Source organism: Pipistrellus kuhlii, unplaced genomic scaffold, assembly GCF_014108245.1.
Source record: "Pipistrellus kuhlii isolate mPipKuh1 unplaced genomic scaffold, mPipKuh1.p scaffold_m20_p_8, whole genome shotgun sequence".
Classification (NCBI taxonomy): domain Eukaryota; kingdom Metazoa; phylum Chordata; class Mammalia; order Chiroptera; family Vespertilionidae; genus Pipistrellus; species Pipistrellus kuhlii.
Window position 1 is genome coordinate 65,168,583 of NW_023425584.1, and position 22,498 is coordinate 65,191,080.

The window sequence follows — 22,498 nt, forward strand, 5'->3', positions numbered from 1 at the left end:
CTGGCTCCTAACTGTCCCCCTCCCCAATGGCCTAGTTGCCCCTCATGGCCTCCCTCTGTTGGCCTGGCCACCCCTCAATGCCACCCTCTGCCAACCTGGTCACACCTCACGGTCCCCCCCCCTGCCAGCCTGGTCGCCCCTAACTGCTCCCCCACATTGGCCTGGTTACCCCAGGCAGTCTGCTGTTCAGTTGTTTGGTCATCCCTCACTAACCTACCTGCTGGCCTTGTCGCCCCATGCAGCCTGCTGTTCAGTTGTTAATGTGAGGGCATCCTGACCAATTTGCATATTATCCATTTATTAGTATAGACAGTGCTTTGCTGCATCAAATTAAAAAAGGTATAGCTTTACTCACTCCAAAATCCCATAGTATTTCATCATATCCTTGATATGGCATGCAAATTCCATATATTGTCCCATGTTTTCTTCTTTTTCAATGGTTTCAAGGATGGGCGTATTGACAAAGCCTGGGCAAATGGCATTTATTCTCACACCACTGTTCATAAGATTAGCAGCCATCTGCCAATTGGAAGAAGAAAGTGTCAGTTTTTGTTAAACTTGCAAATGCACAGCATAGGAAAAACTGATAATTAAAGCTATTCAAAGGCTCTGATGAGAAAAATACTAGTTAGATATCCTTCTGGCTTTATAAAAATGACAATATTAAAGTTGGTTCATAGCAGAAAGTAAAAGAATATGTATCTAAAGTGTTGAATTAATTCCGGAAAGCCTCACCTAATTAAATTTCTAAAATGAATATTACTGGAAAACCCTTGAAAATGCTTAATTATCTAAACTGCTCTTATCTAGTGAACATTCCTTCTTTCAAAGATTAGGGTTGTATAACAGAATAATTGATTAAATAATACTGCTAGTGGAAAGTTTTAAGACTTTGATTGATTCTAAAGATACTCAATTATCTAGAAGACAAATTTCAGTATTTTCAGACTGACAATCTTTGGCTTAATTTTCACCCCATTGATTTATTGGAACTAGCTGTAAAACAAAATGTAGTTGATTATTTGGGGATTCCATTTTCTTACTTGGTAAAGTTAATCTGTAGCCCCCAAATTCTCTAGAGCTTTTGGGGTCATTTGTGGACAAGCCACAGAGCAGTGAGAAACTTGAGTTGCCCATTGCCAATGCTCCAACTGAGGTTCAGCAGAATAATAGTCTGTTTTCTTGTTTCAGTTCTTCTAACTATAAACAAGTTTCCCTTTCACAGTGCATTTAGTCCATGTTTTCTTATTTTTGTGCTTTTTGTTTGTGATTTTACTACTTAAAATACCCCTTCGCCCAAGCATAGTGCTGAACTGATGTCTAGTGTTCCCAAGCAGGCCTTACAGAGAAAATACGTGTGTCAGATGAGCTTCACTCAAACGTGAGGTATAGTGAATACAATACATCAATACAATACATATTAAGTAAGGTATCTTTACACAGAAATTCACATATGTATTAACTGACCAAAATGTGACCAGAGGCTCTAAGGAAATTCTAATTCAGTGTTTAAAAGTGACCTTATAGACCATAACTATCAGAAATAAGAGTTGACTATATAAGTTCCAAGTACTGTAATTGTAAATATGAGATTTCTGGTCTTTTATTTTTATTTTTATTTTTAATACTTTTATGTGTTCATTCAAAGTTGAGTTAAAGACTAAGCCTGGCAAATTAAATTTCCAGTGAATTTAAATTAGGATTGTGAGAGCTTCTTATCTTTTCTGATTGAAAGTTTTCTGGTCACACATCTGTTTTCTTTATCCTAGTATTAATATTTCTTCTGTTGTTAATATTTTTCTCTTCATCTGTCTGGACTCTCTCTATATCTCATCTAGACTAACCACTGCAGAGACCTCCCAATTTCCTCATCTCTTCTATATTTGTCCTCTCAACATATTTTCTAAATAGCAGTCAGAGTGATCTTGTAGAAATGGAAATCCGATCTTGTCACTCCTATATGTAAAAAATACATTGATGGTTTCACTTTCAATAAAATCTCACTACAACACATAAACTCTCTTGATCTAGCTCTTGTTACATTTTTAATCATTTCTCATCCTACTTTCCCTTGCTTATCTAAGCTACCTTTTTCCCCCAGTTATTATGAAAGGCATTTTACATTATCTTTTTTTAAAATTTTATTTCAGAGGAAGGGAGAGGGAGAGAGAAATTGAAACATCAGTGATGAGAGAGAATCATTGACTGGCTGCCTCCTGCACTCCCCAAACTGGAGATTGAGCCCACAACTCAGGCATATGCCCTGATCTGGAATCAAACCATGACTTCCTGGTTCGTAGGTCAACCACTAAGCCATGCAGCTGCATTGTCAATGCACATGGTCAATTAGGTCTAAAAAAATTTTTTTAAAGCTGTGTACACTTTACATGCTAGGGCTCCATGGAGACTACTTGACTACTTGACTACTTGACTACTCAGTGAATCCTACCCCACCCCTTCTGCTCATTCCTATGTTCTCACACAGTGACAGGTAATGGCTGGAGCACACTGCAAATTCTCTTTAAGGAAAGCTGAAGTTAATACTCTTTAGATTTGGAGTAAATTTTGAAATTAAGAACTATCTTCCCGTTATTTAGTCTTAGAATATTTTTTAATAACTCATCTATGTTCAGAATCTACTTCATTTTAAATCACCTATTCTTACCCTAACTGGTTTGGCTCAGTAGATAGAGTGCCATCGTTCAGACTCCAGTTCAATTCTGGCCAGGGGCACGTGCCCAGGTTTCGGGTTAATCTCCAGTAAGAGGTATGCAGGAGGTGGCCAATTGATGATTCTCTCTCATCATTGATGTTTCTCTCTTTCTCTCTCCCTTTCTTTCTGAAATCAGTAAAAATGTTTAAAAAAAATAAAATGATCTATTCTTTTTTTCTTTTTTTGCATTCAATTCCTAGATTTATTCAATACAATTCTTTTACTCTACACAACAAAGTATAAACACATTATCTAAAATGCTACAAAGTTACAAAAAAATTCAAAACAGAAAATTCATAGTACTGACTGTACAATCATAGCCGAAAAAGCAATGTACACGTTGTCAAGGAAACCCCAAAAGCCACCATGAAAGGGGAGAAGGTCTGTGATGACCTTGCAGAGCTCTCAATTTGCTCACCTTTATTTGGTCTTTTATGTGATCTAAAACTATGCTATATAACAAAAGATGAATATGCAAATTGACTGAATGGCAGAATGACTGGTTGCTATGATGTGCACTGCTCAATGCAGAAGCTGCTCCTAGGTGGTCAGTGTGCTCCCAGAAGCTGGGCTCATGGCTAGTGAGCACAGCAGCAGTGGTGGGCGCCTCTCCAGCCTCCACAGCAGTGCTAAGCTGTCAATCAGATATCCCCTGAGGGCTCCTGGACTATAGAGGGTGCAGGCTGGTCTGAGGAACCACCTGAGTGCACGAATTTTGTGCACCGGGCCTCTAGCTTTTTCATAATAAAGACTGAACTATAATATTCTTACTTTACTCAGATGCACTGAATTCTTTTTTTTTTAAATATATTTTATTGATTTTGTACAGAGAAGAAGGGAGAGAGATAGTTAGAAACATCGATGAGAGAGAGTCATCGATCAGCTGCCTCTTGCACACCCCTTAGTGGGGATATGCCCGCAACCAAGGTACATGCCCTTGACCGGAATCGAACCCAGGACCTTTCATTCCCCAAGCTGAGGCTCTATCCATTGAGCCAAACCGGTTTCGGCAGATGCACTGAATTCTTAATTCATTCCCCTCAACTGTGTAGAATGCATGCTACACATATATACAGAGAGAAAAGGAGAAATTGTGGTTGTTACATCCTCACCGCTGCTGAGCGTGTGAATCCAATGATGCCATGCTTTGAAGCGCAGTAAACAGGCTGTTGTGCAACTGGCATGAGTCCTGAAACAAACAACAAATTTAAACAATTTTATTAAACAATAAGCAGATAAAACCCAATAATTGCTATGCAAATGAATAATTTGTGCCTGTTCATTTTTATTTTTTTATTTTTAAAAATATATTTTATTGATTTTTAACAGAGAGGAAGGCAGAGGGATAGAGAGCTAGAAACATCAATGGGAGAGGAACATGGACCAGCTGCCTCTTGCATACCCCCTACTGGGGATGTGCCCGCAACCAATGTAAATGCCCTTGACCAGAATCGAACCTGGGACCTCTCAGTCCGCAGGCCAGCACTCTATCCACTGAGCCAAACCGGTTTCGGCCGCCTGTTCATTTTTAAATTAATCTAGAAAATACACTAAAATAATCACCAGACACTTTGTAGAACTCACTCATCTTAGCATGGTCACTCCTTCCATGATCTCTACTGCACTGCCCAGAATGCACTGTAGGTAAGATACAGCTGAGGGATGCAATCAAAAGCAATATATAACTTTTTCTGTCTCCCTGACTTTCTGTCAAGAGAAGTCAATGTTACCTAACACTTAGAGAGAATCGTCTTTAAATATAGTAAATTACCATCTCATTTTCAGTCTTTAAGCCTGGATTTTTAAAAGTACATAGTCTATATTTTTAAAGGTTTCCAAATAGCTAACGAGGCTTAAATTGCTTAAGCGGAATTTAGAGCATCTATGGTTTTAATTCATTTCCTTTCATAATCATGTACAGAATTCAAACTATTTTAGAATTTGCTTAACTTTCCACATGTAGGCAATAGGAGCTAATCAAAAATATAATTAAATTCATGGTCTGAAGAAAAAGCAGTGCTGTAGCATGGATAGCATCTTTTCTCCCCTACCTTCTAGTATCTAGTCCAATTCTTCCCTCCCTCCCCCCAATAAAACAGCAAGAAAAACTCATTTTACTATAGTAACTATTACTATCAAGCCAACTCTCCTATTTGTCAATTCTCCATCTAATCAACAGTAAGCCTTTTAGCTACAGCTATTTGTATATTTTATTTTTTAATCTAATTCCTTGAAATAACTCATATTCACATTTTTAAAATCCATGATTTCTGAGTCAAGAGACAGCGATCCTTGATTACTGTAATGATATTACTATCAAAAGTCATGCTAATAATGTTCAATTATTCTGTTTGAGGCGTGCTCATCTCCACCCAGCTAACAAGTCCCAGAGCACCACCAATCCATTGAGCATGTTGTGCCAAAGTTCAGCAATAAATGCAGACCTTAATCACTCCCTGGGTGCCTGCCAAGAGCAATTCAAATACTGAGGAGGATAATTCACACACTGTGCGTCCGCCCAGTGATCTCTAAGTACTGCAGCAGGTGGCTCCCTCCTTGTTTTGTTTTGTTTGTAGGTTAAATAAATGTGTAAGTTAAGTTCAGCGACATCCGTCACCAAGAAGTCACGATGCCTGCACCGTGTACACAGGTGTACTAGGAGTTGAGACGAAGGCAATAAATAGTCGCACCAGGCGTTGCCGCGTCTTGTTCTTTGAAGCTAGTGGCTGTCTTAATCTCTCCTTAAGTGTTTCTCAGACAAAGGCAGTGCAGTTGTGGGACGGTGGTCACGGGCTGCAGGAAATGCAGTGTGAAACCTGCATCAGAGATAGGCTGGTTGACACAGCCACAAAAAGCACAGAGATGCTTCTCCTTAGTATTGTCAGAGTTGAGTTTGGAATGAAATTCTGTTACGTAAGCGGAGGCACTGAACTTCTGAACCCAAACCGGTTCAAGGAGTCACACACGGGCAATATGTCAAGTACTGTTGTGTTGTTTCTGGTTAAGGAGCAAGCAAGCACAAGACATACACTTTCCTTTAAAGGTAGAACAGAGCATGCAGCCAGAAAGAAAAGGGATTTGTTTGCATTTTTAAAATGCCACCTGATTTTATGAATCTTGTTGTAACATTTCGATGACATTTTCACTGCTATCCTGCAAAGACGTTTACTCTTGCGCTGTTTCACTTTTTGATATTATACAAATCAAAAGCTGCATAAATTAATTTCAGATGTGCAGAGATTGTGCATCCTTTTCTCTTTATATTTTTTGCATCTTTATTGAGGTATAACTGACATACAATATAAGTTTTGACATATGCATACACCCATGAAACCACAACCACAATCAAGATAATAGGCATACATACCCATTCCCTAAGTTTCCTGATGTCCCTTTGTCATCTCTTTCTCCTGCCTTTCCCCTCCTCCTAGGCCACCACCGACCTGCTGCTTTGTGTCACAATAGATTAGTTTGCTTTTTCTGGAAGTTGATATAAATGTGGTCATATAGTGAAATTCTTTTTTGTCTGACTTTTTTCACTCAGGATAATAATTTTAAGAATCATCCATGGTAGTGTGTATCAATAGCACATTTTTTCTTTTCTGAATAGTATTTCACTGTAAAGTTAAACTTATTAATTATATATACATTCACCTGCTGATAGATATGTGAGATCTTTCCAATTTGGGGATATGATAAATAAAAAGAATTATATTTTTCAATTATTTTATTTAGGCAAGTTGCAATTAATTTAGTTAGAGAGCTTTTCTTTATTTCCATAAATTCATACATGTAGATGTTAGTTGTTGCTTTTTATATGTCCAGTAGGTAGGGTGAGTTAATGATCTGCAATGTTTTTTCCCCAACTTGCCAAATGACTTTCTTTCCCACTCCCCAATAATATAAACTTCTTCTTGGCCTCCTGTTTCCCCAAGGGGTGCCCCATGTCTGCTGCCTTAACACCTCAGAACTTTGTTGTCCTTGACCTCAGACACCACTTTGCCACCCACAATCCTATGGGTGATGGTCTTTTGGATGGAATTGTATAGAGTTGCTGTTGACCAGGGAATCACCAAGGTTGAAGTCCTCCTCTTCTTCCAGCAGGCACTGGTTGGTGGTGATCTTGGCCTCCAGCTTGACCTTGTTTAGAAGGGCCTCATACTCCTGCGGTTGCCCCTCTGCCCATGGCTGGGTCAGGTCTGACTCCAGCTGCAGCAGGATCCCATTCCATCTGCATGGCATAGCCCGTCTCCACCTCCCTCAGGCTGTTCTCCAAGCTGGTTTTAAGATTTCTTATCGAGTCCCGATTGACCTCCAAGGACTAGATCATATGTCTCAGCTTCTTGACCAGTCTCAGCAGCACCTAAATCAGTGGTCTGCAAGGTACCACTGTGATGCTCACCTCAATCTACTGGGACCAGATTGGGTCCTCTCGATTCTTCTGAGCCAGCTCTTCATACTGGTCCCAGATATCTGCCATAATCTTGCTGAGGTCCTGAGATTTGGGGCATCCAACTCCAACTCCATGGTCAACCCAGAGCTATCAATCTGGTTTTGTAGACCATTTACTTCCTCTTTGTGGTTCTTCTTCATGAAGAGTAGCTGCTCCTTGAGAGCCTCGATCTCTGTCTCCAGCTGCAGTGGAGTGATATTGGCATCATCAATCACACTGCCTTTGAATCCCACTCTCCACAGACCAGTGCATGGCCAACTCCATCTCATACTTGAGTCTGAAGGCATCCGCAGCAAGATGGGCATTGCCACTCTGGAGAGTGATGTGGGCTTAGTTCACTGAACTTGCAAAGATCTGAGCCCTCAGGTCCTCGATGGTCTTGAAATAATGCCCCCAGGCTCTGACTTGAGGTCCCTTCTTTTCCAGGTGTCCCAGATTTTGCTCTCTAGTCTCTGATTATCAGCCTTCAGACTTCTTACCCTCTCCAGTTGTGAGGCAGGGTGATCATTCAGGCATTCTGCATGGTCTCCTTCGCACTCTGGATGATACCTATAACCCTCCCTGGACATCCCAGAAGCCAACCCTCCAGGCCCCCAGCCACCCCATACGCTGGTGGAGTGGGACATAAGAATCTGGGAGCTGGAGCTCCCAGCACCTGCATAGACACTGGACAGGCTGCTGGCTGGCTGGGCCGGATGGCTTGGCAACTAACTGCACAGAGCTCACGGTCCAGTAGTTTGTGGAGAAGCTGGAGCAGATGCTGAAGCTCATGTTGTTTGGGGAGGAAGGTGAAAGGTTTAAGCAGCTCAATTGACTTTCAATTGAGAGATTTACTATTTACCTCAGTCTGCTGCTTTGAAAAGGTATAATAAACGGAGGAAGAAAAACTTGTTTTCAAGCCTTTTTTCAAGCCAGATCAACCGGATCCAAAATTTTAGTTAGGTGAAAAATTTTCAGAAACCAAACATTTCCTACTGATTCTTTTTTTTTTTTTTTTTAATATATATTTTATTGATGTTGTACAGAGAGGAAGGGAGAGAGATAGAGAGTTAGAAACATCGATGAGAGAGAGTCATCGATCAGCTGCCTCTTGCACACCCCCTACTGGAGATATGCCCGCAACCAAGGTACATGCCCTTGACCAGAATCGAACCCGGGGGTCCCTTCAGTCCCCAAGCCGACACTCTATCCATTGAGCCAAACAGGTTTCGGCTCCTATTGATTCTTAAGACACATTTTTTTCTTTACAAGTATAGCATTATTGCTATTGTGGTTTAGTTTCAATATTGGTTAACCATACTTCTATTATTTACCTTAAACCACACACCAAAATATAATGTTCCTATGTGCTTCAAACAAAATGTGTTCTGGTGTTGGTAATAAGGGTCAACACGGAGAATTGTACTAAGTGTGCCAAGTGTGTATGCTATGGATTCTGGGGGCACCATTCATGTGGTAGTTTGCATAAACAGTGCCCCCTAATGTGTGCAGTTTACAACCTACACAACTATACAGAGCAGTCCTCTACCGTAAAGGAAAGTGACTAAGCAAAAGAGACTGAGAAAATGTGAAGGGATTAAGAAAGAAAGAAAAATAAAACCCACCTCATAGACACAGACAATAGTATAGTGATTACCAGAAGGAAAAGAGGGATGGTGGGTGGTAGAAGAGAATAAAGGGGGACAAACAGTAACAGAAAGAGACTTGACTTTGGGTAGTGAACACACAATTCAATATACATATGATGTATCATAGAATTATACATTTTGAAACCTATATATTTTTATTAACCAATGTTACCCCAATAAATTTCACCAGAGTGTTACTTCTTATAATATTTAATCATTTTAAAATGTCCTCTCAATCAAGTTTATCAAGAGGGATTACAGCACAGTGGTTTTGGACTTTGGGTGTCAGACTGGCTGAGTTCAAATCCTGAATCCACCATAAGGAGCTATGTTAGCTTTGGAAGGGTAACTGCTGTATAACACTGTGTTTTACTTCTGTGAATTGGAATAGGAATAGTAATTACTGTTGAGTCTTGCTTGAGATCATTTACATAAAATACTGAAATCAGGGTCTGGCAAATAATCAGCATTGTTATTTGCTATTCTTTTTATAAAAATATTAATTAAATGCCACTAAAATCTGGTAGAAAATCCTAACTTGGAATAGTTACTGGATATTGGCAAGCTGTGAATTGTTGCTTGTAGTTCAAAAGGATTTATAGAAGTGCATTTATCTAAGATCTATGTATAGTACCTTTCAAGTACAAAGTATACTGAAGTAGTATTTAAATATACTCTATTGAAATGTATAAAACCAATGGGAGGATCCCAGGTACAGGGGTAGGGTAGCATTTCATTGATAGAAAAGCCAGATCAACTCTATCTAAATTTAGGGAAGGTTTGCCAGTAGAATAACACAGGACCAATTATTTGCTGGAATTAATTTGGGTTTTTTAAATCTTGCAAATTAATTTCCATATGGACAGGGCACTTATTTGTCTTACTGTTAAAGGTCTTAAGGGTAATAACAAAGCAAAGGATTGTGACAATAAAAAAGTAGTCTCCAAAGAAATATAATTTTGTTTAATGTTGTGAAAAATCTTTTATTTGTGCTTAAAAATGAGTAACTTACATTTTAAAAGTACACATTTTTCAATACTTATTCTAGGCCCATCATGGTGCAAGTTTACTTATAGAATTGTATAAAGGCTTTCAAAACTATAACATGTCTAATTAGTAACAAGTGTATGTCTATCATAAGTATAGATTTAGAAAAAAATATCAATAGAGGGAGAGAGTCTACCCATAAGACAGAGACATATTTTCTATAACCACTCATGATAATAACACCAAATGGCCACAGACCAATGAGATAATTATAAACAAATAAATGCCTGGAAATTACATGTGTAATTATAGGAGAAATAAGGAAGTCATTTTGAAAAATAAAACATAATTTCCATATTTGTTTTTCTATCTTTAATATTTTTTCTACCCATATTTAAAAGAGACAACTTTAATCCCTACTTCTTATAGAAGATAAAAAGCTTAAAAAATTATCTTAAAAACTGGTATCTTCCCAGATAGGACAAGTGTACTATATCATCATTTTCTTTTAAATAAAGAGAAGCCCTAAAAAAATAGACTATATAGAAATGCAAAAGAAATTCAACTTAGAAAAGTAAGTTGAGAATATAAGGATAACGATCTTTCCCTGACAACTCAAACTCAGCTGTTGTGCCAGAAAGCAGAAATTTTAATCCTTCACATTTCTTTAGTCTCCAAAAAACCCTTCCACATACACTAAACAGTCTACCCATCTTTCCTTTTTTAACCATCACTTCTCTAATACGAGGAAAAAAGGAGAACTACTGAAAATCTATTCATCAACGTTCATGCAGAAAGCTGACCAAAGTAACTGGTGGACTTCCCCATTATGTGATTTTCCCACATAACAGGACACGTTATCTGATGCTGCTTTTACCCTCAATCTCATGTTCACCATAACCAATACCATAAGGTCTGAAGTGTGACTTGACATAAGAAGTGACAAAGCTTTCATAAAACTACATTTCTATAATTAAAATCTTTCCAGAAAGGTAATTTTAAGAATTAACATAGTTAATTCCCTGAAAATTGCTCCTAATGTTCCACCAAAATCCACCTTCCTAAAAATTCAGTCATTGCCTATGCTGAGATGAGCTTCCTAGCCCCTCAAAGAAGATCCCTCTACAAATTGGAGGCTGGCTCTTCAAAGTATGGTTCAAGGACCAGAATCAGAATTTCAGGAGTAGAATTTTAGGAGACACTCCCAGACCTACTGAGTCAGAATCTGCATACAAACAATGTCCTTAGGCATTATCTATGCAGCGTAAGTCCTAGAAGATATTACCTAGTAGTCATTTCATTCCCCACGCTAGGAAACCACATCATTTATCCATTCCTCAAAATGTCAATTTATAACTATTTAATCATTCTTACTTATTCCTTCTAGTCTGTCTTCTTAATAATGTTATGCCATAAGACTACAAAGTGAGCACCATGGAGAACTGTGCCAGGACTAAGCAAGAAAAATAGCTCACAGATTCATAACTGTTGGCATCTGACCAATTAAGATCCAGAAATATAGGCCCATTCATTCATTACATACACTAAAATAGAGCGAATAAAGTTACTTTTATTACTACTGCTAATTCTCACTATATTTTCCAAGTTATGAAGCTGGTTGGATATTAGTTGTTTAACTATATGTTGAAGATTTTTAAACTGACCTTTATTAAAGGGACTTGAAAAGTTAAGTGTGATATAACAGAGCCAACAGTTTATCATAAAGCTTGGGACTCAGCAGTTGCTAACTCTGTTAGGCCCTGTGCCATGTATCAGGTATATATCCAGAGGTGGAACTGCATGATTTATTTTCAGCCTAGAGATGAAGGAAAGTGATCAATATTTTTTGCCTGAAAATTCTGGTCTGTTGTGAGTCCAAGCACTGCTCTTCAGGCTATGGTCCCCGGACCTTGCAACTCAATGTCCTGTTTCTCTTTAAATGGCCTGTGCTAGTCTTTTTCGTCCTGCCATATTGATACAAGATACTGATTACATAGATTTTGGTGTGGAAACTTTGCCTACTTATTTTTATGCCCTCCCCTTCCTTTTTCTTTCTGTAAATACTCAACATACATTTAACTTGAATTTGTTACTTAAAGTAGTAATTTTAGCACTTCCACCTTAATACAAACTGCAAGTTAATGATATCATCTATAATAATTAGAGCATAATATTCTAATTAAACTAGGCCTTTCGGACAAAGCTGGGGCTGTGAGGGAAGCCCTGTTCCGGGTGCCAGAGAGAAGCCAGTACCAGCAGCTGGGGCGGGGGTGGGGGGGAGACACCTACTCTTGCATAAATTTCATGCATCGGGCCTCTGGTTTCAGGTAAAACTTATAGCACAAGTGGGTATGTCCCTGGATTGATATTTAAGACATGCTAAAAAAAAATATATGGTTTTCAAGTGTTTTTTTTTTGAGATTCTAATGTTTTCAGCTCAGAGTAAATAAGACTTTCATGAGATCTCCTCCAAAATGTCACTTTGTGACTTAGAGGCATAGAGGATGCCCCCCAAATACCAAGACCTTAGTAGCTGAATATGGAGGCAGATGAAAGCAGGTTTACAGAGTCTTTTTCCTGTGACAACTACTCTGTCCTTCGTACCAATTTTAGCAACTAAGTAGTTAAGAAATATATTTGACTTATAAGGGATGTTTTATGGGAACACAAGCATTTAATTATCTCATTAAACCAGCTTCACTCTTTTCTGTTGTTTCTTCCAACTTTTTTTTTTTTTTTTTTTTTGCTAAGGATGAATGAGGCTAAATGAGGGCAGGTTTACATATTATGTTTACAAATAAAAACTCATATCGAAACATCTATGTGGTTTACGATTATCAAAACAACTTCTGGGCCTCCAGACTGGAGCACTCCCTTCCCTCAACATGCTGAGGAATCACTCTCCACTTTATTCCTCTGTTTGTTATACTTATTAATTGCATTTGATACTCTGCGTCAGTGATCATTACTCATTAACTTCTCTGCCCAAACCAGTGTGTCAAGGTTTTTACTATGACAGTGAAGGACTTCACTGAATCTATGCAAGAGATCATAATGATAGACTGGTTGTGTTGAATGTAACCCACAGCTATGCCTTTAATTGAGTGAGCGGGGAGTAGGAGTGGGGGCGGGGAGGAAGGGCATAAGGACGGGCACAGGACAAGTCTGTGAGAAAGGAAAAGTTCGGAAAACAAAAGGAAGCAAACATTGGAAATACTTTTTCTACAATTTTGTCAAATATACTCCCATAAAGCTGGGTGAAAAAATAATTTGACTCCAGAACTTCTCACAGACTTTTTTGGTTGGCTGACCTCTCCCAACGTGCTATGACTTCAAGGGGATAAAATTGTTGGTAATATTTCTGAGGAAAGTGTGCAGCCAGAGAGGTCCACACATTTATCTTCTACTATTATAACATTCTGAATTTTTTTGTCAAGCTAATCTCATTATGGAGAGAATAGAAGCTCTTGGTGAGCAGACATAATACAAGATAATACATTTTAATATTCTCTCTGAGATGCACCTTAGTGACAAAGCCCTGGGTGAGCAGAGAGGTAGCAGAGGCTGTCCAGGTTGGTCCTGGCAACAGGAAACTGTAAATGCACCAGGTGTAAAGGCCAAGCATCAAGAAGGGAGGGTGTCTCCCTTCATACTGGTGGAAGGTACTGAGTCAAGCAGAAGAGAAAAAAGATAAACTGTTTATTATGGTTTCAAATATTGGCTCTTAGATAGGTAAGAAGAGAATTAACATCCAGGGATGGGTAATATGATAAACCAAGCTGTTAGCCAAGAAAGCCAAATGGAACTTGAATTGTAATCCCCAAATTGCTCTTCTCAATGGCATGTTTTGACTTGAGACTTTGGTAAGCACCCCAAATATTTTCAGGGCTTTACTCTGTGGGTGAAATGGGGGGGGGGAGATTCAAGATTCCACTGAAGGTTTAGTAACATAATTGTAAGATGAAAGCAGTGGCTTACATACACTAGCAGTATTTGACAATCCTTGTTCACCACATTCTGGCCAGTCAGGACAATTTGATCTGATAGGTAACACATTAAATTTTATTTTTGTTTTCATTGGCATCATCATGATTACTCATGAGACTGACCATTTATTCTTGTTTATTAGCCATTTTGTTCTATCTGTTCTCTGAATTGTAGGTTTATGTTTTTGCCCATTTAATTTAAAATATAGAGGTTTATCATCAGTCATATTAACTCATTATATATTAATATTTTTTTATTTTTTATTTGAAATATTTGCTCCACAAGAAAGATCCATAGACCTTAAGAAAGATGTTGTAAAATAAAACATTTTGGGGGGCAGGGAAACAGAGATGGAGGAATTTTTGTTTTTTCTCAATGCATAACCTCTTCTAAGCCAATTGTCTTTTTTAATTAAGTCAACTTTCTTGAAATAATATTTACATATAATATTTTAAGCATATTAGTTAAATGTTTTTGACAAATGTATGTGCACACCTGTGTAACTACCATCCCAATCAATATAAAGTGTGTTTCTACCTCCCCAGAATTCTGTACCCCTTTGCAGGCAATCCCCACACCCCAACACCTTTCTTGTTCCAGAAACCACTTATATGATTTCTGCTACCATTGATTAGCATTGCTTCTAGAATTTCATATGAACAGACTCACTGTCTGTACTAGTATATTCTTGGGTCCAGTGTTCATGTTGCTGCTTCTTATTAGTACTTTATTCCATTTTATTGCTGATCAGTATTCATTATATGAGTATATCAAAATTATCCAAAAAAAGAAAGCTACACTATTTTCTTGTTAATAAATATATCTCACCAATATATCAATAATGCATTGAAAATATATTAAAGCAGTGCCCAAGAGGCCTGAAGATACTAGCAAATTACACTGGCTTAATCATGTTGTAAGAATTATTTTTAAAAAATTTTTATTTCATGGGCTAAGATGGACATGGTTAGAGAGATTAAGAGAAACACCATAGATAGAAGAATTAGATAATTCAGATAAGTCATGAGATCTTTTATCAGGCTGCTTACACATGAATTCCAGCTCTACTGCTTCCTTGATGTTAAACTCTATTTTAAGAAACTTAAACTCTCCTGTTGAGGTTTCCTTATCCACCAAATGGAGATTATGAAATCTACTTCATGGGGTTGTTGTGAATATTAATGAGATAATTGCATGCACAATATTTAAACTAGTATCATGGAAACAGTGAGTGCTCAATGAATGTTCTTATTGGATAAAAAGCAGTATACATTACATTTCTCTATTTATGGTCTTTAAGGAAGGAAACCTCCTCTTATTGTCCAGAATGTCTTCCAGAGAGTCCTAAATTGATCCAACCTGAGGCTTCCAGCCTTCCTAAGAAGAAATCAGTGCCCCCAGCGACACAAGGCAAGGGGCTTCCTGGATGGTGCTCCTGATTCAAGCTTTGCTAACCCTCCCAGCTGGAGAGAGAGTCCATGCCATTGTCTCTTGACCATTGCCCAGATTTATTCACATTTACATTTTTAATAAAAATTAATTATTTTTGTTAATTTTCCTATCATTTATATATTTCTTATGGCTTTATTTTTAAATCATGTAGATTTAGCCTTGACAATTTACCTTTAAGGTTTTAGCCTCCCAGAAACTGAAATTTGCTCCTTTTTTAGGTAAAATATTTTACATATGGCCTGTGCTCTTACCTCTTTATCTAGCCTTAGAATTGAAATTAGTAGATGTCATATTAGGAATTACAGCCAGATTATCCTGAACAAATTATAGAATTAGGTCTATAATAGCTTTAAAGATGCCATGTTGTCTTTAAGCAATGGGTGTTTTTTGTTGTTGTTTTGTTTTTTGTGGTTTTTTTTTTTTTTTTTTTTAGAACTTCTAAAGAAGATTCCTAAATCTCCACTGGTGGCAGGTTTTGGTGGTTTAAGGACCATCAGACATAGGTATGGTCATAGGTACCTCCAATCTTGACTACCCAAATATTATTGGAGCTGGGAGGTGGGGACAAGGTCGGAGGGCACCTACTGTGAAATGACCACACCAACGGAAACCAACCAGATAATTTAAGGAAGTCTCACTATTTGTGGACATGAATAGATTAGACTTGCTGTCACTATTGATCAGACTTCTAAAATTTCATAATATCCCTTGAACTAGTTAAGAACCATTCACTTCTTTTCTAGAATTTTAAAAAGTAAGGGATTTGGCTAAGTAGCTCCAAAAGTTCTGGCCGACAGCTGATAGCTACTTTTGAGTAACAAGATACCATCTAATAGTAGATCCTACTGCCCTGAGTGCAGCAGTTTGGATTGCCCGTGGTGGTAGAGACCATGAACTGTTTACTGGCACACAGCTAGACTGTGCTTCCTAGACTCTCTAGGAGTTAGATGAGCTACGAGAGCAAATCCAGACTGGAATGTGAGCAAGAGTGAAGTTTGCCATCTCTGGGTGGCGGGGGGTGAGAGGGATGATGAGGAAGAGGGGTTCAAAAGAGCACCTACACCTCCTCGCTGTTCTCTTTCTATTGGAGAGGAGGCCACCAATGCCACCAAAACCTTTAAGGCTCCATAGTGAAGATGGAGCATCTGCCAGCTTTGTTTTCCAAATGACTGCCTACAGCAGAGGTTCCCTGCAAAAAGAACTTCACCCTGAACTGAGTGTCCTATATTTAGGCATTATGTGCTTCAGTCTATTTATTAGAGCACATTAGCATTGAAGGGTGGCAGGCTAGGCCACCCCTAACTATGCCACAAGCAGACCTTGTTAAAATAAAATAACTGTTATCTTCCTCTAGCCTTCCTGTATATTTTAGTTACTTGTCCACAATTGATATGCTTTGTTCAACCTCGTTTATAAATGCTTAGGACTAGCCACTTCTTTGGCTCTTCATTTTCCATTGGAGGTTCCCATGTACCTGTAGTAAAAGTCTGGATGTTTTTCTCCAATGAATCTATTTCATGTCAGCTTAATTTTCATGCCTAGCTAGAGACCCTAAGAAAGTAGAGGTAAAGTTTGGCCTCCTAACAGCATATCCCAACCACTACTTCTGCTATATTTTAAAATTTCATGTTTTTTTTTGTTGTTGTTGTTTGTTTGTTTGTTATGTTTTCTACAAATAATGCATTTTATTTTATTTTTTAAATTTCTTTATTGATTAAAGTATCACATATTTGTCCTCAGCCCCCTATTCTAATCCCCTATCCCCACCCTCACTCATGACCCCATTCCCCTATTGTCCTTGACCACTGGTTAGGCTCATATGTATGCACATATGAGTTGATTTTGTCCTTTGGTTGATCTCTCCCTTTTATCCCCACCCTCCCTTTGAGGTCCAACAGTCTGACCCATGCTCCTTATCCCTGGGTTTGTTCTTGTTCATCAATCTATGTTGTTCACCATTTTCCCTAGATGAGTGAGATCAAAATCACATAGAGATACCTTAACTTTTTTTGTACTTTTCACTTTGTCAAAGGTGCTTTCACATATATTACTGAATCTCACAATAACCTTTGACAAACAGTAACTCTGGGAAAATACACATGTGTGTGTTTATAGAGTACTTCAGTAAGATAACTTAAGAAGTCACGATTTAAAATAATAGAAGTAAACATATAGTTCAGACGTTTGCTATGCAATAGAAAATTCCATAGAGCCATTGATAAAACAAAGAAAAATTAAACAATCTTTCATTGTCAAACCTGAGATGATAATAAGTAAACTTTGAAGATTTACTTCTGTGGTCCAAATCACCAATAAGAAATTATTATTATTAGGATCCAAGATGGCTGCGCCCAGGTAAACACCTAGCCGCAGCCGCACACAACAATTTCACTAAAAAACAACTAAAATATAAAACGGAATTGCCCAGAACTACAGGAAGGTTGACTGACTGGAAATTCTACAGCGAGAAGCAAGGAGAAAACCAGAAGGAGGCGCAGAGGAGCTGGAAAAGCCCAAGGTACAGAGACGCGGCCCACAGAGAGGACGGAGCCAGAGAGGAGGGGGAGGCGGAGTGCCTGGCGGGCGTTCCCTAGCGGGAAGGAGATAAAACTCCGACTGTGCTGGGCCCCCAACTGCTCTGAACCCCAGTTCTAGGCCAGACCCCAGGGACTCAGGCTCAGCCATAGGGAGCCGAGCTGTAAGGCGGAACCCTGGGGAGAGGCGAAAGGAGGTCCCGGAGGCACGCACACTGTGCGCAGAGAAGGGACAGTCAGCTGTGCGGTGGGATTGCCCTGGCTGGAAGGAGACTGGGGCTCCAGACTGCTCTGAACGCCACCTCCAACTCCACTTCCAACTGAACTGAACCCCAATACCGGGCTCATTGTGGGAGAGCATAGACTGTTTGGCAGCAGGCGAAATTCGAGGGCACCTTTCTCTCAGAGGCCCAGCAGCGATCACTGAAGGACCCACATAGGGCGGGGCTGATGGAAGCCAAAGCTGCAGGCTCCACCCTGAAACCCCTTCCCATCTGTAACTGTGAAATGCGACAACGAAATAGATTACAAACGAAAGAAATGGAGGACAAAAAGCATCTGGATATAGAGTTCAAATCTACGCTTATAAGGTTTTTCAAGAATTTCCTAGAAAAGATGGATAAGACCTATGAGGATATGAAAAGAGATCAACTAGAATTAATAAGGAGTCATCAAGAAATGATAAGGGATCAACAAGAAATAAAGAATACATTGTCTGAAATAAAAAAATATTTTACAGAGTCCTAAAAGGGAAGATTGCAAGAATCAAGTCAAAGATTTGGAACATAAAGAGCCAGAAGACACTCCTCCACAGAAGCTAGAAGGCAAGAGAATCCAGAAAATTGAAGATAATGTAAGAAACCTCTGGGACAACTTCAAGCGAACCAACATCAGAATTATGGGGGTCCCAGAAGATGAGAGAGAGCAAGATATCGAAAACATACTGAAAGAAATATTATAGTGACAGAAAACTTCCCCCACCTGGTGAAAGAATTAGACTTACAAGTCCAGGAAGCGCACAGAACTCCAAACAAAAGGAATCCAAAAAAGACCACACCAAGACACATCATACTTAAAATTCCAAGAGCAAAAGACAAAGAGAGAATATTAAAAGAAGCAAGGACAAAGAAGGTAGTTACCTATAAAGGAGCAGCTATACGATTGTCAGCTGACTTCTCAACAGAAACCATGCAGGCCAGAAGGGAATGGCAAGAAATATTCAAGGTGATGAATAGTAAGAACCTACAGCCAAAGATAATCTATCCAGCGAAGCTATCACTCAGAATCGAAGGTCAGATAAAGAGTTTCACTAATAAAAAAAAGCTAAAGGAGTTCATCAACACCAAACCAGAATTATATGAATTGCTGAAGGGGGTTCTTTCAGAAGAGAAAGTAAACAAAGATAAAATTATGAACAATAAATACGTAACTATCAACAAGTGAAGCTAAAAACCAAGGAAATTAAAAAAAAAAATCTGATGAACAATAGTAACTGTTGAATATAATAGAATCAGAGGTATGGAAGGGGAGTGAACTGACGATTCTTGGGGAAAAGGGGAGAGGGGGGCGTGGGAAGAGACTGAACATAAACTGTGCACCTATGGATGAGGACAATGGGGAGTGGGGAAAGGGCAGAGGGTGGGGTGGGAACCTGGTGGAGGAGAGCAATGGTGGGGGGAAAAAACATTTGTAATAATATGAACAATAAAAACTTATTTAAAAAAAATTATTATTTGCAAAACAGGTGTCCTTACCTGCCAAAGATGCCATGTTGATAATGATGCCGCCTTCACCTCCATTTTGCTTACTCATGTAATCCAAGCCAAGATAGGTTCCACTGATCACAGAAACCTAACCCAGGAGCGTGAATGGGAAAAGCAACACAGACATTACACTCTGTCATAGAATCATACATCAATGTATTTGTTACTATCCCAAGCAGAGTTCAACAACTGTTATCAATGAAGGGTTTTGAAATTGCATTGACCTAGATTCTCTTTTGTTTGTGTGAAGTTGAGCTTATCGCATTCTGCAAAACTTCACTTAGTTGCCCAATCTGAGAGTTTATGATAAAGATTGTAACCTTATGGTGTTTTGTCAACTTTAACTCAATGTTCAGCATCATCAGGAATTCTATATATTCTTTTTCTTTTCTAAAGATTGGATATAAAATTCATTTACCCTTATTAGAAGCATATGGTCTTCATGCTTGGGGAGTCTTCATTCATCTTCTCAGTTTAATGCCCTTGGATCTTGCAATATATAATAGCGAATTCTCTTAATTTCCACTATTATATATTATAAGATTTAAGAAAATAAAAACTCTATTTTGCATTGTATCTACTTCCCTCCCCCCTCCTCCAGGAAATACGGAGAAAGGTGATCTCCCAGCATGCAGTGCCGAATATGCTCTTCATCCGCCATCTTCTTAGCCCTAGTTTTGCAACAAAAACCAAACCAAACACAAACTTTTTCAAGCAAAACTTGTTAATTGCACTTCACACGTCTGTAGATACCACGTGTTTGAAGGTTATGTGTAGACACTGATTAACCTAATTCAGTCATGGAAATACCATTCTCCTTGCCAGAGACTAGTTTAGGAGATGGCATATGACCCATATCTGGCCAGTAAGACCTGGGGGGCAGTTGGCTGGAGGGAAGTGAAGGAGTTGGGTTGGAGAAGGGTGGTAGGAGAAGATACTAATGGAAAAATGTCTGTTACTTTTAAGAAAACCAGAAAGAAATGATTATATTATTCCTTTTCTATTGCTTTCTATAGGTGCGATGGTTAGCTTCCTCATGATGAAACTAGAATAAAGGATGGCAGGTGGAAGAGTAGATAAGAAACTGGGTTCTTATGAAATCACTGAGATGCAACATCAAACAGTCCTGACACTACAACTCTGATGTGTGAGGTCACATAACTTTTACCCATTTCCAATGGGAGATTTTGTCACTTGGGATACACGGTCTTCAATAATGTTTGTCATTGTCCTCATCATGGCACACAGTGTGCTTTTGTCCTCATCATGGCACACAATGTGCTTTTGCTGGTTGACTCTGCTTCCCTGCTCATCGCCATAGGTAGACACCCTTTCTGTTGTATTCTAACATTTAAGAATTCATCACTACTCAAAGCATTTCACTTTTGTGATGTGAAACTTATATTTGAAATCTTATTTTCCTTTTTAAGAACTTCTCTTCCTTCCAACTCAGATTTCTAAAAGGTGGACATTTTCTTTTGAGATCTTAATGCCTACCTTTTTCATTCCTTATAATACAGCAAAGAAAATGATACAATTATGAGTCTGGAACTGAGGGCACCTATTACTGTTTACCTTCTTTTAATTTAAAAAGTCCTTTGGGAGTTTTTTTTGAGAAGTTCACAGTTGCCTCTCTACCTAACAGGAGTTTAGAACAAAAAAAGTAAATTGAAGGTCCTATTCACATAAGCCAGGTATCATTTTGCTATTAAGTAGGCTTAGGAATAATGAGTATAATCTCCACATGATTCCCTTAAAATGGAAAAACAAAACATGAATGGTTTATATAAGAAGGGAAAAATGTGAATGGCTGAAATGACTGAAGTTAGTTAGATGCTGCTAGCTTTTGCCCAAGCCTCCAGCACGTCTGAGCAGAATTTCTGTTTATGCGTATTGGCACTATGCTTTTCCTCAGTTATTTATACTCTGCTGACACCTCACATTTGTGTTTTCAACATTTACAAGATGCAGTCGGCTAGAAAAGTTGGGAATGTGTAAGTTTTATTGTAAATTTTTTTTTAAAAAGCAAGATTGATTTCCACATCTTTGGTGGGGGAGGAGCACAAAGGGTAATTTTCCCATCCATTGTCTGGATATGAAAGGAGTAACTTTTCAAATGGAAACACTCTTGGACTAACTCTACATGACAAAGTCTAATACTTTGCTTTCAGGTTCTTGTCTTTTTTCCAATACAGTTCTCAAGAAATATAGTAATATATATTATCTTTCTTTCCCACCTCCCACCCCCTGAAATTCTTTTTTTATGGTCAATAGTTTTCCATTTTTGCTTGTTTAGGGGATAAATATTATTGTCTTCCCAATTGCAGAAATACTTACAATTTAGCTAGCTCTGCTTAACTATGATAATAGTTCAACTGGATCTTTAGAAATTATAGAGTAGTAATAATAGAAAGTCATCACTAATTTAATTTGGTAATCAACATCTTGGTAACCAAGAAAAGGGAGTGCATTTGACGACAATGTTTCTATCCATTTCTTCAACTCTTCATTTTGAGGTAGAGTAGGAGAGAGGAAATCGACTCACATAGAAATGAGACAGTGAGAAAGAAGAAAATGTAGATTTTTATACTTTGGAAAGAAAAGCAATTTATTGAGTGAATACTTTGAAGATGGGTCGAAGGCAATCAACCAAAGACCTTGTATGCATATATGCATAACCCATAGAAACAGATAATGGGGTAGTGAGGGCTTGGGGGAGGGGGTAGGAGGTGGTTGATAGGGGGAAAAGGGGACATATATAATACTTTCAACAGTAAAGATTTTAAAAAATTAAAATAAAATAATAAAAAATTAAAATTGGTACATCATATAAATATGTTGTGTGGAATTTCAGAAGAGGGAAAGATGTAGTAAGGTTCTTTAACTAAGTGGTTACTTTCTTACAAGGATATAGAAAAATGTACAGAAGAACACACAGAGTTGTGTGTGGCAAATTACATTCAGAACAGTGTCTAAAATAT

The 22,498-nt window shown here is 38.4% G+C and overlaps 1 protein-coding gene and 1 pseudogene across 2 annotated transcripts in view; both read right to left on the minus strand.

Annotated features, from left to right (window-relative positions):
• The window catches only part of HPGD (15-hydroxyprostaglandin dehydrogenase), a 30,932-nt gene that overhangs the window by 2,857 nt on the left and 5,577 nt on the right, over window positions 1-22,498 (minus strand). Inside the window, exons 4-6 of one of the 2 annotated variants that reach the window (XM_036423768.2) lie at window positions 19,509-19,605; window positions 3,826-3,902; window positions 356-519 (exon numbers count right to left, since the gene is read on the minus strand). In XM_036423768.2, coding sequence (XP_036279661.1) covers window positions 356-519; window positions 3,826-3,902; window positions 19,509-19,605 — 338 coding nt within the window. Of the gene's footprint in view, window positions 1-355; window positions 520-3,825; window positions 3,903-19,508; window positions 19,606-22,498 lie in introns of those variants that run through there. The other variant, XM_036423769.2, reaches the window with a different exon arrangement.
• On the minus strand, window positions 6,627-8,130 carry LOC118710936 (annotated as a pseudogene).